The 20,306-nt window shown below is 37.9% G+C and overlaps 1 protein-coding gene across 6 annotated transcripts in view; it reads left to right on the top strand.

Annotated features, from left to right (window-relative positions):
• The window catches only part of Dip2c (disco interacting protein 2 homolog C), a 366,894-nt gene that overhangs the window by 319,971 nt on the left and 26,617 nt on the right, over positions 1-20,306 (top strand). For all 6 annotated transcript variants that reach the window (XM_041630651.1, XM_041630650.1, XM_041630649.1 and 3 more), the window contains 3 exons: positions 550-680; positions 11,942-12,110; positions 14,812-14,982. In XM_041630651.1, the coding sequence (XP_041486585.1) occupies positions 550-680; positions 11,942-12,110; positions 14,812-14,982 (471 nt within the window). The remainder of the gene's footprint in view (positions 1-549; positions 681-11,941; positions 12,111-14,811; positions 14,983-20,306) is intronic.

Raw genomic sequence — 20,306 nt, 5'->3', positions numbered from 1 at the left:
GTCTATATGAATACAGACAGTTAGCATTTACCAACATGTATCTGTCTACTTTCTCTTGTTTAATGAAAAGAAAAAAAGGGGGGGTTAGAAGGTCAGCAAGGGTGGGTTTGAGGTGTCTGGGGGGGTAAGTGGGCATTGTGACAACATGGCTTCTCCTTTGGCATGTTTAATTGTGATGTTTAACAGACATCCTTGCAGTTTAAGATGACACTTTTAAAATAAAATTCTCTCCTAACGATGACTTGAGCCCTACCACTCAATGGGAGAATCAGAAGAACCTGTAGGGGTTTATTTGGAGTTCACATTCTCTGTTGTAACTTTATTTTTAATTTTTTTTATTTTTAGTTTTTTGGTTTTCACTGGAAGGAAACGATGCTCATTTTAAATGTTGAAGTGTACAAGTTGCTTTGTTACAATAATACCAATGCGTACACAATAAATAAATAAATAAATAAACAAACAAATTTAATATGGGCATGTTGTCCCCCAGATGTCACTGGATGCTGGATATTCAGACACTTATTTTCTTACTGCCTTTCTGTCTTTCAGATGTCTCATGCAGCCACCAGTGCCTTTTGCCGTTCTATTAAGCTGCAGTGTGAACTTTACCCTTCTAGAGAAGTGGCCATCTGCTTGGACCCTTACTGTGGGCTTGGATTTGTCCTCTGGTGTCTCTGCAGGTAAGAGTCTTCCTTAACATCCTTAAACTGATTATTTTTGGTTTTGTTTTTCGAAGAAAAGAAGCCTTATACCTTCCTTTCTGGATCTTTGACTTATGCACCTGAGTATAAAAACTCTGACCCTGTGCTTCTCGCTTAGGACCCGTCTCAGAACCGGAGTGTAGTAACTCTGGCATTTTTCCTTTCTACAGTATTTGATTGGCACTTTAAGAAAGAATCCAGTGGGTAGACTGCGTTTGCTAAGGTGTAGGCCAGTGTCTGCTGCAGGTTAATGTTTCTTACCATCAGGAGACTATCAGATTTGAGTCTGAAGCCCTTAACCCTGGAGTCATGCCTTCTGGAAGTTATCAAAATTCTCACCTCTGCTGATCTTTTCCCTAATTTTACTCAGTGGTAGCCTTGGACTGTGGAGGAGTACAGAAGCGAGGCTATGAAGCTGAACTCAGCTCTCTGGTCATTGTACTCTGTCCTTCTACCAGCTTGGTGCTGGCCCTTAGAAAATGCTCAGCAAATACTTACAGAATGAATGAATGATAGAATGGAATATATAAATGACTCTTTCCTGACTCTTTTTCCCCTGAATATATCTTTTCTGTACACATTTTTTAAAATACAGAATAAATACAAAAGTAAGTATGATGCCATGCACCTGTAAGTACAGCACTTAGAAGGTAAAGAAAGGAGGATCAGGAGTTCATCTCAAGCCTCAGCTACGTTGCAGGAGGAGGATCAGGAGCTCAGGCCAGCTTTGGCATCGTAGCTTGTTTGAAACCTGTCTGGAGACTTAAGAGCTTTTCTCAGAAAAGAAAACTGAAAAAATGTATCTGTTAACAGTACTACTTAATCAATGGGGCCTCAGCTAAGTATCCAGGATTAGCAGGAGGGCACAGAGTCTTCCAGAGTGTATTTTCTAGTGCAGCATACTTTCTAACTAGCATTTTCTAGTACGTATAAGTGTATAAAATATACTAACGTAGGTACTTAGGTTCCTGACCCATCTTTTGTGACTATCAACAAGTTCTCAGTTTTTTTTCTTGTATTTTTCTATATACTGTTTTTGTTGTTGTTGTTTGTTTGCTGTATATTATTTTGTGTTATTTTGTGTAACTTTTGTGTTATTTGTATTTCAATACAAGTACAAATTTGTATGCTTGATGTTTATGCTTATAACTTTCATAAATATCATTAGTACTGTTGTATAATTTAGATTGTATTATGTGTAATTTCTCATTTTTTATTATTAGTCCTTGATGGTTCTTTTCTTACAAATTTTAGTGTATTCATAGTATTTAATATTAATTCAATATTTAATTATTCTACTGAAACCTAGATATGTATGTTTCAAAACCACATTGTATTGAGACAATTCAGATTTTTGAGAAAGCACATAGAATTGAAACAGTGGCATGCCTAATGGTTTTCTATGGGCCTCAATACAGATGGGATTACATTGAGTTTTTTTTTAGCCCTTGGGAGAAAACTCAGAATATTCCATTCTATCAGTTGCGCCCATGTGCCTGAAGCCATCTGTGTCAGCTAAGCAAGAAGAGTCTGTTCTGAACATTGTCTCTCTATGAGGACTATATTCATTTAATAAAGGACTCATCAACATATAGTCAGTCATGGAAGACTTTTTGATTCTGCAAACTTATCAGGCCTCATCCCCACAACATCCTCAAAGAATGGGCTTGTTCCAAGAGAATATGTTCTGGATTTGAATGATCTTCAAGGGGTTGTCTTTGATGTTGTGATAGCAAGGAGCCTTTATTAACAGATGTCCTTTCAGATCCACTCACAAGGCTCACAGCTAAGGTTTTCTGGGCTAGCGGATGGCTCAGTTGGTAACATATAGAAGACATGAGTTTGATTCCAAGAACCCAAATTAAAAAAGAACTAGATTTGGTGGTACATACTAATAATCTCACCACTAAGGACTGGGGAGGTAGCAGCAGGTGGTTTCTTGGTGTTCATTGATCAGCCACCCTAGCCTCCTTGGCAAGTTCTAGGCTAATGAGAGCCTGTCTCAAAAACAACCCCAAGGTGAATGGTGCTTAAGGAACAGTAGCTGAGCTTGTCCTCTTACTTCCATACATATGTGCACACATAAAAATCTTCAATGTTTTGCTGATTAGTTGCCTCTGATCTGAAACAGTAAAGGCAACTGTGTAAATATAAACAAAACAAGATATGTAACTTCTATTTTTCAGAAACCTGTGCAAATAGATCACAAAAGGGTTTGCTTTAAAAAAAATCCATGTGGGGTCATAGATGCACAATCACTAATAAGAATTATAAAGAATGAGAAGTTTCCACTCTTCATTCAAGTCAGCATCTGTGACTAGGCACTGTCAAACCTTTTAGAGTGTTTGTATAAGTATGCAAGCAGGGAGGGTGTCAGAATGAAGGAGCAGGGCATTGTGGGTATGAAAGCTTAGGTGGTGGGAGAAGAGTATTCCCATGGTGAGGTGACTTGTGCCAGCTTTGATAATGAAGTGATAGGAGGAAGAATAGGGGACTTAGCAGCAGTGGAAGAGACTGCTTTTTGCAAGGAGACTAAGAATAAATATAAATGGTTAAAATGAAGAAACTGGCTTTTGGCTATAGGTGCAGAAAGTACAGTTAACTCTGGTATTGCATTCAGTTTTGTGTGTTAGTGTGAATTTGTGTTTTCTGACATGTATCGAGTAGATTTAAAAATGTGGGTGTAGGAGGCTCAATGGGTAAAAGTATTTTCTCTACAAGCATGACCTGAATTTAAATCTCCAGCACCTACATAAAAAGCTTGTCATGGATATGTGTGTCTGTAACCCTGGCATTAGTGCATGGAGAAGAATGAATTCCACAACTTTATTAGCTATTCTGTCTAGGTAAAAATGTCCACTTCCATCCAGTTCAGTGAGAGAGCTTTAAGAAAAGCAGTAAGGCAGATAGTGGTAGAGGAAGACGTCTAATACTTTGTTCTAAATTTGGCATGAGTGTGCACATAGACACACCTGCACATTCCCATCCATGTAACACATGTCCACATGCATGTGGGCACATGCACACACACAGAGAGGGGGGGAGGGAGGGAGGGAGGGAAAGAGGCAAAGAGGAAAGAGAGAACTATGATTATCCTCTGTTCATGGATGAATGTATCTTATGCATTCCTCAGCTCTCTTTGAAAGGACCTGAGAACAGCTATACTCCAGTAGCAGTTAGCATAGCTTTTAACCCCATTTCACCTTATAAATAACTCATTCCTATAAAATGCACTTAAACCTCTTTCAAGAAACAGCTTACTTCCAAGCTGGGATGAAGTATGTGCAAAATGACCCTGAAATATTATTAAGGAACCAACCAAAGATTTGTGAGGTCATGTGAAAGTGAGAGATATTTTGAAAGGGTTCCTTCTGGGAGAACTGGGGACAAATTGTGCACCAAAGTAACAGTTGTAACAGATAACATTTTAAGTCAAATAGGAAACTCTTCAATTACTGAGATTTAATAAGGTGAGCAAATTGAAAAGTTGGTGAATAAGAATTTATAAAATAGTTTCCCACAGCCGGGCAGTGGTGGCGCACGCCTTTAATCCCAGCACTCGGGAGGCAGAGGCAGGCGGATCTCTGTGAGTTCGAGACCAGCCTGGTCTACAAGAGCTAGTTCTGGGACAGGCATCAAAGCTACAGAGAAACCCTGTCTCGAAAAACCAAAAAAAAAAAAAAAAAAAAACATAGTTTCCCACAAAACAGGTATTCATTGCAAAGGGCAAAAGAGAAGTTTCACAGTCAAGAATCCTCAGGGAAGGAATCGGAGGGATTGTCGTCAGCAGCAGTGGGTGAAGTATTGCTCCACATAATGTGCTGCACAAGGAAAGCAGATTCATTCTTGACAAAGCTGATCAATTTTACCCAATCCTGTGGAAACATCAGGCACCTATACTGAGGAACACAAATGCCTTTCATCTTTACAAGTTACGGTGTCTTGAGAGTAAATGAACCTTTAAGGTTCATCTGCTTCAGGCAGAAAGAACCTGAGAGAGGACAGTGTAAGTGATGTGGGAATCTGAGCTAGATCCATCACTGCAAAACTTGTAACAGGACAGCTGGTGAAGCTGAATAAGCTATGAGTTTGCATTGAAGAAATGTATCTGTTTTCAGATTTTGACAGTTTAATTGGTTTATGGAGGAAATTATTCTTGGTTGCTGGAAACCCTCCCATATTTCCTCCCCCGTTGATATTACTTGAGGTTTATAAGGCATGAGGTTTCTAACTCAATATCAAATTAAGTAAAGGAAAATGGTATATTGACTGCATTTGACACCTGTCTATGACTTAGTTGCTGTTTGAAAGTTAAGAAAAATGTAAATATAAATGGAATATCTATCTATAGATGGATATATAGAAATATTTATCCTAAAACAACTTTCAGTCGTGGAATTGAATATTATATTGAAATTAATTGGTAAATTGAGTTTGATAAATTGATAAATGATTAATCCATTGATAAGTTGGAATTGTTTTAAATATTTTCTAAAGTTATGCATATTGTTTCAAAGTGTATATATAGAGATGCTGGGATGAAGCTCAGTGCAAGAGGACTCAACCAGAATATTGCAAAGCCCTCAGGTTACTGTACCTACTCAAAAAAGTATATCAGATGCTCATATTTATGAGTTAGAATGTTTAATGAAAATACTAATTTTACTAGAATGGATCTGTTGATTGAGTATAATCTCCACCAACCTCTAGCAGCCTGTTTTTGTAGAAATGGAGAAAGCTGATCCTGGAAACAATGCTAAAGACTCCTAGTAGCCAACATGATCTTGAAATAGAATAGAGAAAATGTGGAATATGATCACAGTACAGTGGTACTTGTGTATGAAGATGTCATAATGAAGCACTTATTTTGCATGATAGCTAAAAATATAAAGGTAGCATACCATATCTTGTACTAGGAGGGGGCTACTTGTTCATCCCTGCCACCCAGAATCAAAATAACCACACAGAAATTATATTAATTAAAACACACAGCTTGGTCCATTAGCTCTAGCTTCTTGTTGGCTAACTCTTATATTAATATATCCCATTTCTATTAATCTGTATATGGCCATGTGGGAGTGGTTTACCAGCAAAGATTCGGCATGTCTGACTCTAGCAGCTCCATGGTGTCTCTCTGACTCCGCCTTCTTCCTCCCAGCACTCCGTTTAGTTTTCCCCGCCTACCTAAGTTCTGCCCTATTAACAGGCCAAGGCAGTTTCTTTATTCATTAGTGGTGATCACAGCACATAGAGGGAACTCCCACACCAATACCTCTCTTTGCTTTTGATTTTTTGTTTGTTTTGTTTTGAGTCAGATTTTCTCTCTATAAAATTCCTGGCTGTTATGGAACTATGTCTGTAGACCAAGCCTTGAACTCACAGAGATCCTTCTGCCTCTGCTTCCCGAGTGCTGGGAGTAAAGGCATGCGACACCACTGCCTGGCATCATACCATACTTCTTGATTTTACAATTTAGAGCAAAACTGCAGTAATGAAAAAAAAATTAGACAGTGGCCTACAGATGAATGTAGATGTTGAGTAGTTGGTTGGGTGAGTGGGTGGATAAATAAATACAGACAAAATAGAAATAGATAGAGAGATAATCAATGAGAAAGAATTGAGGATCCAGAAATAAACTCTTGCATTTACAATCAATTGGGTTTTAAACCTGAGTACCAAATAATTCAATAAGAAGATAGTCTGTTTAATAGGTTAATTAAACACAGAACGAAATGATTCTCAGTAACATGGGTAAGTTTTGTGTTAGGCAAAGCATGCACAAATTAAGCTGGTTTATGGATTGGTTGTTTGGTTGGTTTTTTTATTTTTTATAAAGTTTTCATACAATACATTCCTATTACACTTCTCTCCTACCCCCAAACCTCCCAGATCCTTCTTACCTCCCTACCCACCCAACTCTATACCCTCTTTATCTTTCAAAAAAAAAAACCCAAAACCACAAAACAAACATTAAAAACATAACAGAAAATCAGAAACCAAAATATGTAAGCAGAAGACCAGTAAGATTTCCCCCCTCAAAAAAAAAATGAAAGAAAAAAAAGAAAAGCCCAAACACAACAAAATGAGACAGAAAGTCTAAAAAACTACCCTTGAGTTCATTATTTGTGGTTTACTACTCCTGGGCAGGGGGCCTACCCTGAAGTGTGGTTAGTATACCAAGTGAGGCTTCAGTGAAGAAAACTCATTTCTCCTTTGCCAGCAGGTATCAATTATAGATAACTTCTTGGTTGGGAGTGTTTATGTATTTTGAGACAGTCTTGCTGTAGATCATGCAAGACTCAAAATTTAGTAGATCTTTGTCTCCTTGGTTCTGAGATTACAGGCGGTGCCACTACACCTGGCTGCAGCTTTCTAAAGAAGAAAGCTTGCCTTTGGGATACCTGACATAGAGTGTAGCCCACACATCTCTTCACCACAGACCTGCTGATTACGGAAGCTCAGCCTAGGAGTATCCTGGGAGAGAATGTGGCTGTATAATTGAGAGCCAGAGAGGGTGCAGTTGTCACCTGTTTGTATGTGGGTTGTCAGGTTAGTAATCTGAAGTCACTTAGTTGCTAATATGCAAATTAATATTATAAAAAATGTCTTTTTCATTATTTGAAGCTTAGCTCTAACCTAGAATAGATCAAGTTTCAGAAAATGTTATAAAATATTTTGTTCTATATTGGTAACCTGATCCTAAGTAGGTTGATCTTGGCCAATCAGTTCTCAGAAAAATCAGTATGCTTAAAAATAGTTGAATCAGAATTTGCTGTATGGTTTGATAAAAGCAAATCCAAAATTCATGAGTCAGGACAGAGGACTCACAGTAGGGCAATGGTTGCGATATTCCACAGCAGCACTGTGTTGACAACTTGGCAATTACTAAATGTCATTTTATTCTGTGGTACAAGCCTGCTTTGTTATGTACATGTTTTTGTGTATTGTCATTTGAATTCTGTCATTGCCTCAGTGTATCTATCTGTGATGTATGTATGTATGCATGTATCTTGTGTGTGTTGGCTATATGGATTTTTTCTTACTTTTGATTTATCTGGGATGCTAAAGAGGTCAGTCAATCTGTGTATAATTTTCAGTAATGTGCTTGAAATTAGATGGCCCTGAATTCACTTTCTGGGACCAAGGTTTTTGTGTGCTAAAACTCAGACCAAACAGTTCTGATGTATATTTTTGAGAAATTGAGTTGTAGGTTATTTGTATTTAATATTCTTCAATTTGGAATTCCTTATACTAGCATTCTCAAAATTAAAATTGGGTAATATGGATATGGTAGATTGACAGAATTAAGAGGAAAATCATTATAAGATTATACACCTCAGTTTTTATTCCCGAAGACATTGGACTCAAATGTCATTAAGCTTGCTTGTTTGGTGGTACTGAAAAGTCCTTAGTGTGAAGGAATAGCTGTTTAAATCTCAGCTTCAATTATAAAAAAAAGCTTCAAAGAATATCTAATTAAGCTAGCATTGTGAACCTTGAATCGTGAATGGGCTGAATATTCAGCATTTAATATTAACAGAAAACACCATGTTCCTTTGCTTCTCAGGATAGAAAGACACATAATACTTCCTGGTGTGTAATTATGATTTTGGGGATGTATAATGTAGGCTTGATTAGAGCTTAGGCTTTTGCTGGTGTATGATCCTTGGCCTTGAGGTAGTTCTTTTAATATCCATAAAACCGAGGTAAAATTTCCATTTATTATGATTTCTGCTCAGTGCTACCTTATGGCTTCTAATTGGAGATAACACATTAGCTAATCAGTAGGGCTCTAATTCCAACTCACAACTAGTTAGAGTCTGTAAGCTCATCCTGATGTGCCAGCAAGCCCAACTGGAAAATGGGTCTTCTGGTAGCAAATGGAATTTTAAGTTCCAGTAGAATCAGTCTAGTTGGGAATGCCCTACTTCCCTGAGCATCGTGGGAAAGGCTGCACATTTTTAGGAAAAAGGCTAGGATAAGGTCATCATGCAAATCTCTCAAGCCAGGGAGGGAGAAGGGTGGGGTGTCTGTTTTAGCTGTGGTGTACTCTGGAAACGTCACCAGTCTTCAAAAGTTGTTAATGAGGTTGGAGTGAAGGGTCAGTAGTTAAGGGCACATACTGCTCTTGTAGTGGACCCAATTTTCTTTTCCAGCACCCATACCAGGCAGTTCACAACTGCCTATAACTCCAGTCCTACAAGGATATGATGCCTCTGGCCTCCTCAGGCACTGCTGCACATACGCGCATCTGTGCACACATAATTTAATTAAACATAAAATATATATTTAATGTACTTGGAGCTGAATGAGAAGAGGAGGCATAAATTAATCCCTTAAATGCATTGTGAAAGCTAAGTAAACATTTGCTTTACTGTCAGATCTGAAGTAAGTTTCTTAAAAGGTTAATTGGAGAAATATATGGATATACTTTGAAAGAAACAAATGATTTGTTGGAAGGCTCATCTTATGTTAGCTTTTGGAACTAGTGGGAAACTGAGTATAAAAAGCTTTGGTTCTGGATAGAAGAACATCTGGGTTCAAGTTTGCTCTCAAGAACTAAGCTAACTTCACATTTTATTGAATAGAAAATAACTTGTAACAGATAGCTGTTTGGATAGTATATAAATCTGCTATGCTTTGTAGATACACTTGCATAATGTTATTTTAACTCTGTCAAATAACTTTAATGTAAAGTGATCTTTAGAGATGGGTATGATGGCTCACACCTGAAACCTAATACTTGACAGTCTCTGACAGAAAGGTTACCATAAGTTCAAGACCAGCCTAAACTACAAAGGAAAGCCTTGACTCAATAAAACCAAACAAAAAATGATAATAAATAACTTTCCAATGGCAAGTCAGTAAAAATATGTCCTCCTATTGGCTATTGGAATTATTTACATGAGATTTTACTGATTATGATATATTGACTATAAGCATTTGCACATTTCCGTAGGGAAAGCAAATAAATATCACAGTGAAGTCTCATTTCATACTACAGTAGCTATACTGAAGCAGAGAATACTAAGTGCTGGCAAAGGATACAGAGAGACTGGGATATTGTACATCCTAATAAGAATGCAAAATTAACACAGTCAGTGTAGAACGTAATGTCAACATTTCCCAAAAAGCTAATCACAGCTTTGCCCTGTAGTTCAGCCATTATATTCCTGAATATATGCTCAAAAGAATTAAGAAATATTCAAACAGATGTTGGTATAATGTTGTTCCTTACAGCTTTACTCACAGTAGCTGAAAGGTAGATCCCAGTAAAGAATCTATCAGTGGAGAATGTGTAAACACCATTTTATGTGTACACCCAGTGAAATAGTATCCAGATGAAACTTGGAAGGAAACTCAGACACACACACACACACATGGCTATGTGGGCAACCTCAAAATCATTATTCTAAGTGAAATAAGCCATACCGAAGAAGACATATTTACATAATTCCCGTCGCAGGGAGCATCTGGAATTGCCAAATTCACATACAGAAATAGAGAGCAAGATAAAAGGGAGACGTTGAAATATTTTTTATAAGGGTACAGAGCTTCTCTTTGAGTGGAGAAAGGGCTTGGGAATAGATAAGAGTGATGTTTGCACATCCTTGTGAGTACAATGAAGGTTGCTGATACATATGCGTGGAATTGCTTAAAATGGGAAGTTGAGGCTGGCTGGAGAGATGGCTCAGTGGTTAAGCACTGACTGCTCTTCAAGGAGACCCAGGTTCAATTACTAGCACCCACATAGTAGCTCATAACTGTCTGTAACTTCAGTTCTGGGGATCTTATACCTTCTTTTGACCTCCAAGGATGCACAGACATACATTCAGGCAAACACTCATATATATAAAATAATAAAATGAGTTTTAAGAATGATAAAGTTAATGTCATATGTATTTTTTGCCTTGACAACATTTTAAAAGTCAAGGCAAAAAAAATAATATACTTAAGGGTGGCAGGGCATGATGGGGTAGAATATGCTCAAAGTACATTCATTATACACTCATGTGGAAATGGTCTTATGGAACCCAGTATACTAAGAATTTTAAGTTTTTCTTCATTTTGTGTTTATGGGTATTTGCTTCTATACATGTCTCTGCATGACATTTATGCTTGGTACCCATGAAGGCATGAACATCCCCTAGAACTAAAATTACAGACAACAGTTGTGAACTGCCACATGGGTACTAGGTCCTTTGGAAGAACAACTATTGCTCCTAAATGCTGAGCCACTTCTCCAGCCCCACGATAAGAATTTTTAAAAAGAGAAAAAGAAATAGCCAGTTTAAATGAAAACATAATAATAATTTAAAGTCTGATTTTCCTACTTTGTATGCACCTGATCTCTTCATTCTCAAATTAGGAACTGCATTGAAAATGTCTTAGGAAAGATCGGTGTTTGCTATATTTTTGTTTTACAAAAATAAGTAAAATTTTGAAGTGGAGAAATAAAGAGAGAAATGAAAATTTGCCGCCAATGCCCTTTTGTTATGCTTCTGCAATGCTTCTCTATGTGAAGGATCCTGTTCAACGTAAGTTTGTGAGCTCACTGAGTTTCCTTATATTTCTTGAGCCCGCTGGGCCCTCTGCTTAAGGTCTTGAAATTTTAAAATGAGATTGGCCACTTAAAGAAATAGCTTGTGCTAGGAAGATTAACACACGCATGCATACACACACACACACACACACACACACACACACACACACACACAGATGTGAGTTTCATCTGTGAATTTTTATATAGCTAAAATATCTCTATAAATCTCAGAATATTTATTTTGGATCTTTTATTATAATCAATATTATTAACAGTTCAAGTTAATTCAAGTGATAAGCAAACATTTAAAATGGAAATATAAACAAATATTTTTAATACACACCAATTACCTAATCAATTGATTGTGAATTGAAATATATAATCTGTCATTTTCCTAGATATATTCTCAAGTATAAACATAAAAAAATAAGAATGACTGTCCTGTCCTTCTGGTTGGTGTGTTGGACATATTAGAGTATAAATTGAAACTCGGAAGACCATGTGTTTGACTTCATTTGACAGTCCTAATTTTCTTCCTGTGTGGTTTTTAAAATCTTTTTACATCTGACTTTTCTATTACATTTATCTTGCATATGATTACATTGCTTGAAGTGGTCCTGTTTCTCAGGGTGAATGTTACTCTCTCTCTCCCATCTGCCCTGGGTCCTAGCCCTGATGGCCTATTTTGTCTCTGCAGCGTATACTCGGGGCATCAGTCCATTTTGATTCCACCCTCTGAGCTGGAGACCAACCCTGCCTTGTGGCTTCTTGCTGTGAGTCAGTACAAAGTCCGGGATACCTTCTGTTCTTATTCGGTGATGGAGCTTTGTACCAAGGGGCTTGGCTCACAAACTGAGTCCCTCAAGGTAAGCAGCCCCCCTCTAGGGCTTCAATGTTCACCAGCCCTCAGGCCACTCTGGTCTTCAGAAAAGACACTCATGCACTGGGTGAAGCCAGCACAAAGGGCTGAAGTGTGATCTGCTTGCAAATTGATTTGGGGGAAAATGAAGTTTTAGGTTTTCCCCTTGAATAACTTACCACTGACACAGATACTACTAAGCAGGACTGTAGTTTGTCCTAAATTCCTCCATCAGTGTTCAAGACATGCTAAATTTTTCTCTGTTCCTATCTGATATTAATATTCAAGTAGAAAGTTTTAAATTTATGCATTCATCTTTAGTTTGTTGGAAGGCCTTTATTTGAAGGTCTGTGCTGTAACAACAACTAATTTTGCAGCTAAGTGAACAGTGTTTTGGTTTTCACTTTTCTTTTTCTTTTTGATTTGCACTGAGAACAGTATTTCCCTCCATTTAAACTGAGGGCATTTGATAGACATGTTTTCATGGTAAGTTGAATAATTATTATTAAAAGGGAAAAAATAATGCTGAGATCTGTCTTGATAGTATTTCAACCTGCTATTCTCTGTCTGTGCAGTGTCTGTGTCTGCAATTATGTAGGTTATTTATGTTTGTGTGTATACATATAGTGAAGCAGAACACAGTACATTTATCTCCTCTGATTTTTTCCTATTCAGCCCAGTGCAATAAAACAAAATATGAAACTATAATGTTAAACTATGTAAATAAATACAATTTTCAAAAAGTACTTATTTACATAAGGAAGAATTACAGAGCACAATTGTCTCTTAGATCCATCTGTGTTGCATTACATCGTGGCCTGGTGCATTTTCATTAGCTTTTTTGTTGACATTACATAATAATAACTATTACAATTGAGTGATAACCAAGCGCTTTACATTTCAGTTCATACTTGCTACAGCTCTGGGAAGCAGGATATGTTACTATCTTCCTTTTAAAGATGAGAAACTTAAATTCAGAGGAATTAAGCAACCTTTCTACCCACATTCGTACACTTGAAGAATTATAGAGATAAATTTTGAATTGCTAGTTGGAGTTGCTGTTGTGGCAAAGCCTCTTGAACCTTCACAAAATTATTAGTAGTATTCATCGTTTAATTGTTCCTATATAACTTTATGCATGCAGTTATGTTTATACAGCAGGTCTTAATGTCAAAATTATCTTGAAATCTGGAAGTGTAGTCCAGAGGTGACGCACATAAGAGGACTAGTTGGGGTAATTCCGTGTCAGCAGCTCTGCTTTCGCTCCAGCCAGCATTACTCATCGTGCACCACCTTCAGGAGAGGCCCTTTGTGACTGATCTCATCTCCCTGAGGCACGCTGCCTTTAACCAACCAGTGTTGTGTTCAGTTCATTGCATTTCTACTCCTGTGCTTTTCATTGTATAGTCCAGCTTTCTATATTTGTTGCAGAACCTGAGAAATAATTAATGGTGTGTTTACTGTAGAAATGGAAATGCACCTGATAATGAAAGTTGGTCTCAACTTTTCAAGTCTCATAAGATGTAAATGGAGGCTGGGCGGTCATGGTGCACACCTTTAATCCCAGTACTTGGGGCAGAGAGGCAGGCAGATCTCTGTGAGTTTGAGGCCAGTCTGGTCTACATAATGAGTTCCAGGACAACAAAGACTACAAAGTGAAACCTATCTCAAAAAACCAATAAATAAATAAGTAAATATTTTTAAAAAGATGTAAATGGAGAACTGTCATTAGGAAGTTGTCTAAGCACTTTAGTTTTGCCTTTCTGCTTAAACATATTTTAATATGTATATATTTTAAATAAGTATAAACATTTTAAAATATGTTTAAACATATTTTCCATTCCCATATGAGTTTTTGTCTTTATCTTTTTATTTTTTAATTAATTAATTTATTTATTAAAGATTTCTGTCTCTTCCCCGCCACCGCCTCCCATTTCCCTTCCCCTCCCCCAATCAAGTCCCCCTCCCTCGTCAGCCCAAAGAGCAATCAGGGTTCCCTGCCCTGTGGGAAGTCCAAGAACCACCCACCTGCATCCAGGTCTAGTAAGTTGAGCATCCAAACTGCCTAGGCTCCCATAAAGCCAGTACGTGCAGTAGGATCAAAAACCCATATGAGTTATTTTTTAAAAAATGTGTGTGTGTACATGCATGTGCACTTGCTTGAACATGCTACATGTTTCCTGGTACCTGGTGGAGGCCATAAAAGAGTGTTAGTCCCTTGGAGCTGGAGTTACTGACAGCTATGAACTGTAAGATGTGGGTAATGGAACTGAACTGGGGTCCTTTAGAAGACCTCCAAGCACTCTAACCACTGAGCCATCTATCTAGCCTCACTGTATGTAAATTCTTGTTAGGTCATTCCCAGAAGAGTGCACAGTAATGCTTGCTCTTCCCAAAAGAGAGTGCTTGTCTCACCCATTTCTTTACAATTCTTGTTGTTGCTTCAAACATGTTTTCAGTGACATCTTGACATTTTGAATACCAGTATGGTTTTGTCCTGTGCTTCTGTTGTTTGTTTGTTTGATCAGCTGGTTGGTTGATTCAGTTTTATTGCACTAACCTAGAGTGGTTTATAGAACATTTAGATTCGATGGTATTAGATTGAAGAACAATGTTGGAGTCTCATCATTCCTGTGCGATTCTGAGTAAAAGGGTGTCTAGGTTACACATGTTGAACACTTTCTTAGTGTCCCTGCCCTTATTTCCAGGCACGAGGACTGGACTTGTCCCGAGTAAGAACCTGTGTGGTTGTGGCAGAAGAACGTCCCCGAATTGCCCTTACACAGTCTTTCTCAAAGCTCTTTAAGGACTTGGGACTCCACCCACGGGCTGTTAGCACTTCCTTTGGCTGTAGAGTGAACCTGGCAATTTGCTTACAGGTAAGTTCATTGAAACCAGTAAGTGCTGTGTCAGAAGAGTGAGCCTCAATGACAGGTGCACAGTGCAGACCTGTTGAGTGAATTTTCCTTGGGCAGGTGCTTACCTGCATTAGATGCATTTCTTTTCATCACATAGATGTGATTGTTACACACTTGTTTCTTTTTCTGTTTTTAACTGGAGACTGCATGTATAGCCATTATTCACAGCACTTACTCTGCTCTGTCATGCTTTAACTTTGACACAACAGTAGCTCTTGGCCAAAATTGGGCTGTTAGACTTTTATTTCAAAAATTACATACAAGAAAATCATCTGTCTGTGGTTTTCAACCTTGCTTATGCTATGACCCTTTAATACAGTTCCTCATGCTATGGTGATCTCCAACCAAAAAAATTACTTCATTGCTTCTTTATAACTGTAATCTTGCTACTGTCATGAATCATAATATAAATATCTGATATACAGAATATCTGATATGCAACCCTTATGAAAGGGTCATCTGTCGCCCAAAGGGGTCAGGACCCACAGGTTGAGAATCGCTGATCTATGTGGATTCATGTGTAGGCAGTAATTTCTGGAGGGAAAATTTCATTATGTTGAGCAGGTCTGGGAAGTTGCTGCTGCCATAGCAACACAGAAACAAAAAGACTACATTTCTATGAAATAGCTGGGAGGGAGGCAGCTCTCCAAAAGAAGCCTGGCACTGACCATGGCAAAGGAAATGGTGGTGGTTTTCCTTTTCTTCATTAGTCCACTTCTTGGTTCCCTTCACTATTCCTTTCCTTTTTTTATACACTCACCTGTGAAGGCTTGGAGATGCAAGATTAAGATTCCCAGAAAAGAGTAAATGAGCACCCTCTTTGAGGGCTCCCTGTCTGTGCTTAGCAGTCCTCAATGGAGTGCAAGGTGTTCCCTGAGCACACCGCAAAAGATGGACTCAGCAGTTGCAGGAGAGCAAGTGACTATCAGTCCCTACCTATACCTCTTTTCCTTTGTTCTCACTGTCCCTGCCATTGATACTCCCAAAGAGGGCTGCTGCAGTCTGCTTCTGGATGAATCTCAGAACATTCTTGTCCATGTTAGATGCTTGGATTTAGCCATTTTGCAAAGGGGCAAAGAAATACACATGGGCACCTCTGAGGAGGTCAGAGCAGAAAGTAGCGACAAACAGCTTGTGAAAAGTTACTTTGTAAGTGTTCCCTGTTGCCTTCTTTCTTCCCTTCAAATTGGTTGTATACTTTTTTTTAAAAAAAATGGAAATACTAAGTAAGTAAATTCCACTCAAAATCCAAATTCAATCTTCTCCTATTTTTGGAAAGTCTTTTTCTTATATGAATTTACCTTGTTTTTTTTTACTGTTCAAGTTTTTATATTTTCTCCTATATCAAAATGTGATAAATGTGAAGGGTGGTGTGTGTGTGTGTGTGTGTGTGTGTGTGTGTGTGTGTGTGTACAATGGAGTATGCTTTAGCCATAAAGACTAATGAAATTACTTCATTTTCAGGACATGCATAAAATTGGAGATCATTATATTAAAATTAAACTAACCAGTTTTACAAAAACAAATATTAAGTATTTCCTCTCATATGTAGAATCTAATTTAGATTTTTTTTCCTACAAAAAGGGACATAAAAATAGAATGGAGTCATTTTTGGAGGGAAGAGATAGCAGGAGGGGGAGGGAATCAAGAAGGAGTGAAAGGGGTGAATGTGATAAAGTATATTGTTTATATGTATGAAAAGGTCAATATTATTCTGTCTAGATAGCTAGTAACAAAAATGTACAGCTATTGGGTATAAGGAAAGGAACTTCATCTCAAGAAAGAGTACTTAGGTCATATTATTTGACCAGTTTGCTGATGTTCTCCAAGGAAAGAATAAAATCCAATTTTATCTATAAACAAAATCAATTATTTTCCTAATATTATTTATTGGTTATCATACATGATTAACTATGCTTTGTACTAGAAGTAGGAGGCACAAAAATCTACCTATTACAGGGATGTGCAGCAGTAGCACAGTGGGACACCTCTACCTCCTGTTTGTGATGGCACATTATTGAGCAGAACAGCCATGAGAGAGGGTGTTGGTGGGAGCAGGATCTTGACCACAGTAATGCTCACAAATGAGGGGAGGGAAAGCTGCGAAGGGATTCCCCATTAGCATTAATTACTGCAACAGAAGGGAAAGCTCTGTGGCTCTTTACTTTCTAAAACTGAAAATTTTCAGATAAAGGCATGCAGTGAACATACTTATTAATTCCCCAGTCTTTCATTTTTATCTGTCCACCTACATGTACAGTGTTTTAAGATGTCTTACAGAGAATGAAGGTAGTGTGTATATTTTTGCCCTGAAGTGTCTGGCTTATGAGGCACTACAGGACTTCTTTCATAAGTGATAAATAATTGCTGAAGAGAGGAAAGTCTTCAGCGGAGCTGCCTGCAAGTTCTGTAGGCAGTTCTGGGAATATTACATTCGAAAGTCATCGCCCATGATGAGGTGGACTTTCTGGTGACGCAGTTGCCTAAGCCATCCATTCTCCTGTGACTCCTCACCTGAGTTCCTTTAAGTAAACCCAATAAACTCATTGATTCAGTAAGCTAAACTTTGAATCAGTTCATTGGGCATTTGTTTGTGTCCTTTTTGGTGTAAATAGACATTTGTTCATGTCTTCCCAGGAGAAGTTATAGGACATAGAGTTAACATATTAATTCCAAAACTTAAATGTGTATATACATGTGTACACACAGAGTTATAGTTTTCCCTTAAATAGGTTAATTACTTGAAATGAAACATTGTGTAAGATCCTTGCTTCCTATGCACCTGGCACCTAATGGTTATTTGATAAATATGTTGATAAAATGTTGAGCAAGTGAAGTATTAATTTTATAATGGGAGATAGTAATGTATTTTTACTTTCTTTAAAAAACCCTCATAAGTATGGCTAACTAACTTGAACTGTATCATCACCAGTAGGCCTTGTTTGTCGGTCTTGGAAAAATTTTGAAGCATTTTAATACTTTTTCATTTTTTCCATGTCTTCATTTAAGTTTTAGCTAGGTTTTCCTCTTACAAATGTAATTTACTATTAAGTTAGAAATATCAAAATGTCTGACAGTAGAAATTAAAGTAAATGATATACAAAGGAAAACAGCCCTGCAGTCTCTTGTCAAGGACCATTGGGACCAGATTTTGCTACAGAATTAACTTTTGTAGGGCTGAGCAGCTAGCTCCTAGGTAGCATGGCATATATAGTATGTACAAATTCTTGGGCTTTGTGCCCTGCATGTAAGCAAGCTCTTGAGTAAAGTGGGCCGAAGATGAGACACTCAAGATCATCACTGGACACTAGTGTGCTGCGACCAGTTTAGGATGTATTTATAGTTTAAAAGCATTTTTTATTTTTAAAAAAATTATTGTGTTTTTGAAAAGTAACAAGAGATGTACCATTCTGGTACTTCCCAGAAGGCTGTGGCGCGGGGCAGCAACTCATAAGTTCTCATACAGTTAAGCCTCTATACCTCAGAAAAGGTGGTCCATCTATGCTCTTGGTTTCTGCCACCCAAGGTAAAATTTACCAGAAACTAACCAGTGATAAAGTTCTTTTCCTTGGGGTATGTTTCTTACTGTCAGTGAGATGAACAGTCGAAACATAAATCTTTTTTTTTTTCTTTCCAGAAAATGTGAGTATCTTTTGTTATTGAGGAGGATGAAAGAATAAAGAGTGACTTGGTCAAAGGCAGGTACTTTAGGGTGGGTGATCACAGAAGTTTTTGGACAGATGTCAGTTTGCAACATACATCATATTCACAAAAACGATGGAGCTGTAAAAAATATCTAGGTGATAGTAAAGGAGTAAGGGGCGGTGCAGAAGCTCTGGGGAAGGCCTGTTCACTGGATATTCATGTTCTGTTATTTTATAAAATTAAAAATTATCTGACAAGGCTACTGAACAAAGAAAGCCCATGAAGCACATAGTTTGGAGGGCAGAAATCTTTATCATCATCCCCATAGTATTTTCTCTAGAACAAGACACAGTGTGAAATAAGGTGTGAGGAAGATCAATGTGTAAAATGAAGCATAAAAAGCTAAGATATTCTGGAGGTTTTTCCACTTTCTTCCTAAATGTTAAAGATGGTGAGAAAACTAAGGCTTCTCTTTAGAAGACCAAAATCACCAGCACACATAATATTAGCACATCAGTGGGAACGTGTGCTATTAGTCGATGGTTGTTTCTGATCACCATACTTCCAACCCCTCAGTGGATAATCAGCTAGTACAATGATGAGATTTGATCTCTCTAATACAGTAGTTAAGCAGGCTTGAAAGGGAGCCTCAACCATGTGAATTTGGGCTTTAAAAAGTCTGCTCCTTCAAATGGGACTGATTTCACCTTGAGCTCTTATTTTGACCATGATTTATCTGGAGTGGAGACATTGTTTTTTTTTTTCTTATTTATTTATTTACTTATTTATTTTTAATTTATTTATTTATTAAGGATTTCTGCCTCCTCCCCACCACTGCCTCCCATTTCCCTCCCCCTCCCCCATCAAGTCCCCCTCCCTCATCAGCTCGAAGAGCAATCAGGGTTCCCTGACCTGTGGGAAGCCCAAGGACCGCCCACCTCTATCCAGGTCTAGTAAGGTGAGCATCTAAACTGCCTAGGCTCCCCCAAAGCCAGTACGTGCAGTAGGATCAAAAACCCACTGCGATTGTTCTTGAGTTCTCAGTATTCCTCATTGTCCGCTATGTTCAGCTAGTCCGGATTTATCAATTTATTAAAGTCTGCTCGTGGCCGGGCGGTGGTGGCGCACGCCTTTAATCCCAGCACTTGAGAGGCAGAGGCAGGCAAATCTCTGTGAGTTCAAGACCAGCCTGGTCTACAAGAGCTAGTTCCAGGACAGGCTCCAAAGCTACAGAGAAACCCTGTCTCGAAAAACCAAAAAAAAAAAAAAAAAAAAAAAAAAAAGTCTGCTCCTTAGGAAATGCTTTGTAAAATTAATCATGTCATTTTTAGGGGATTTCCTAGCCTTTTAGGCTTTTATGTGCTTTATAGATTTGGATTTTTTTTTAAACTACAGAACTAAAAGGCCTGAATAGTGACTTGAATACTCAAAGATGAAATCATGCTTTTTTTTTCCCCTCTAGTGCTGAACAGACACTGATAAATGCCATTTAAAATGTATCTGAGGGGGCTGGAGAGATGACTCAGTTTTAAAATGCTTGCCTTGCAAGGATCTGAGTTCAAATCCAGAATCCACATTAAAAAGGAATCTAGGCTAGGTAATACATACTTGTAATCCCAACACCAAAGAAGGAAAACCCT

The sequence above is a fragment of the Microtus oregoni genome, unplaced genomic scaffold (assembly GCF_018167655.1).
Source record: "Microtus oregoni isolate MIOR12 unplaced genomic scaffold, Mior012 000035F_ref0000213, whole genome shotgun sequence".
In the NCBI taxonomy this organism is placed as follows: Eukaryota; Metazoa; Chordata; class Mammalia; order Rodentia; family Cricetidae; genus Microtus; species Microtus oregoni.
This window is presented reverse-complemented; position numbering and strand designations above follow the sequence as displayed.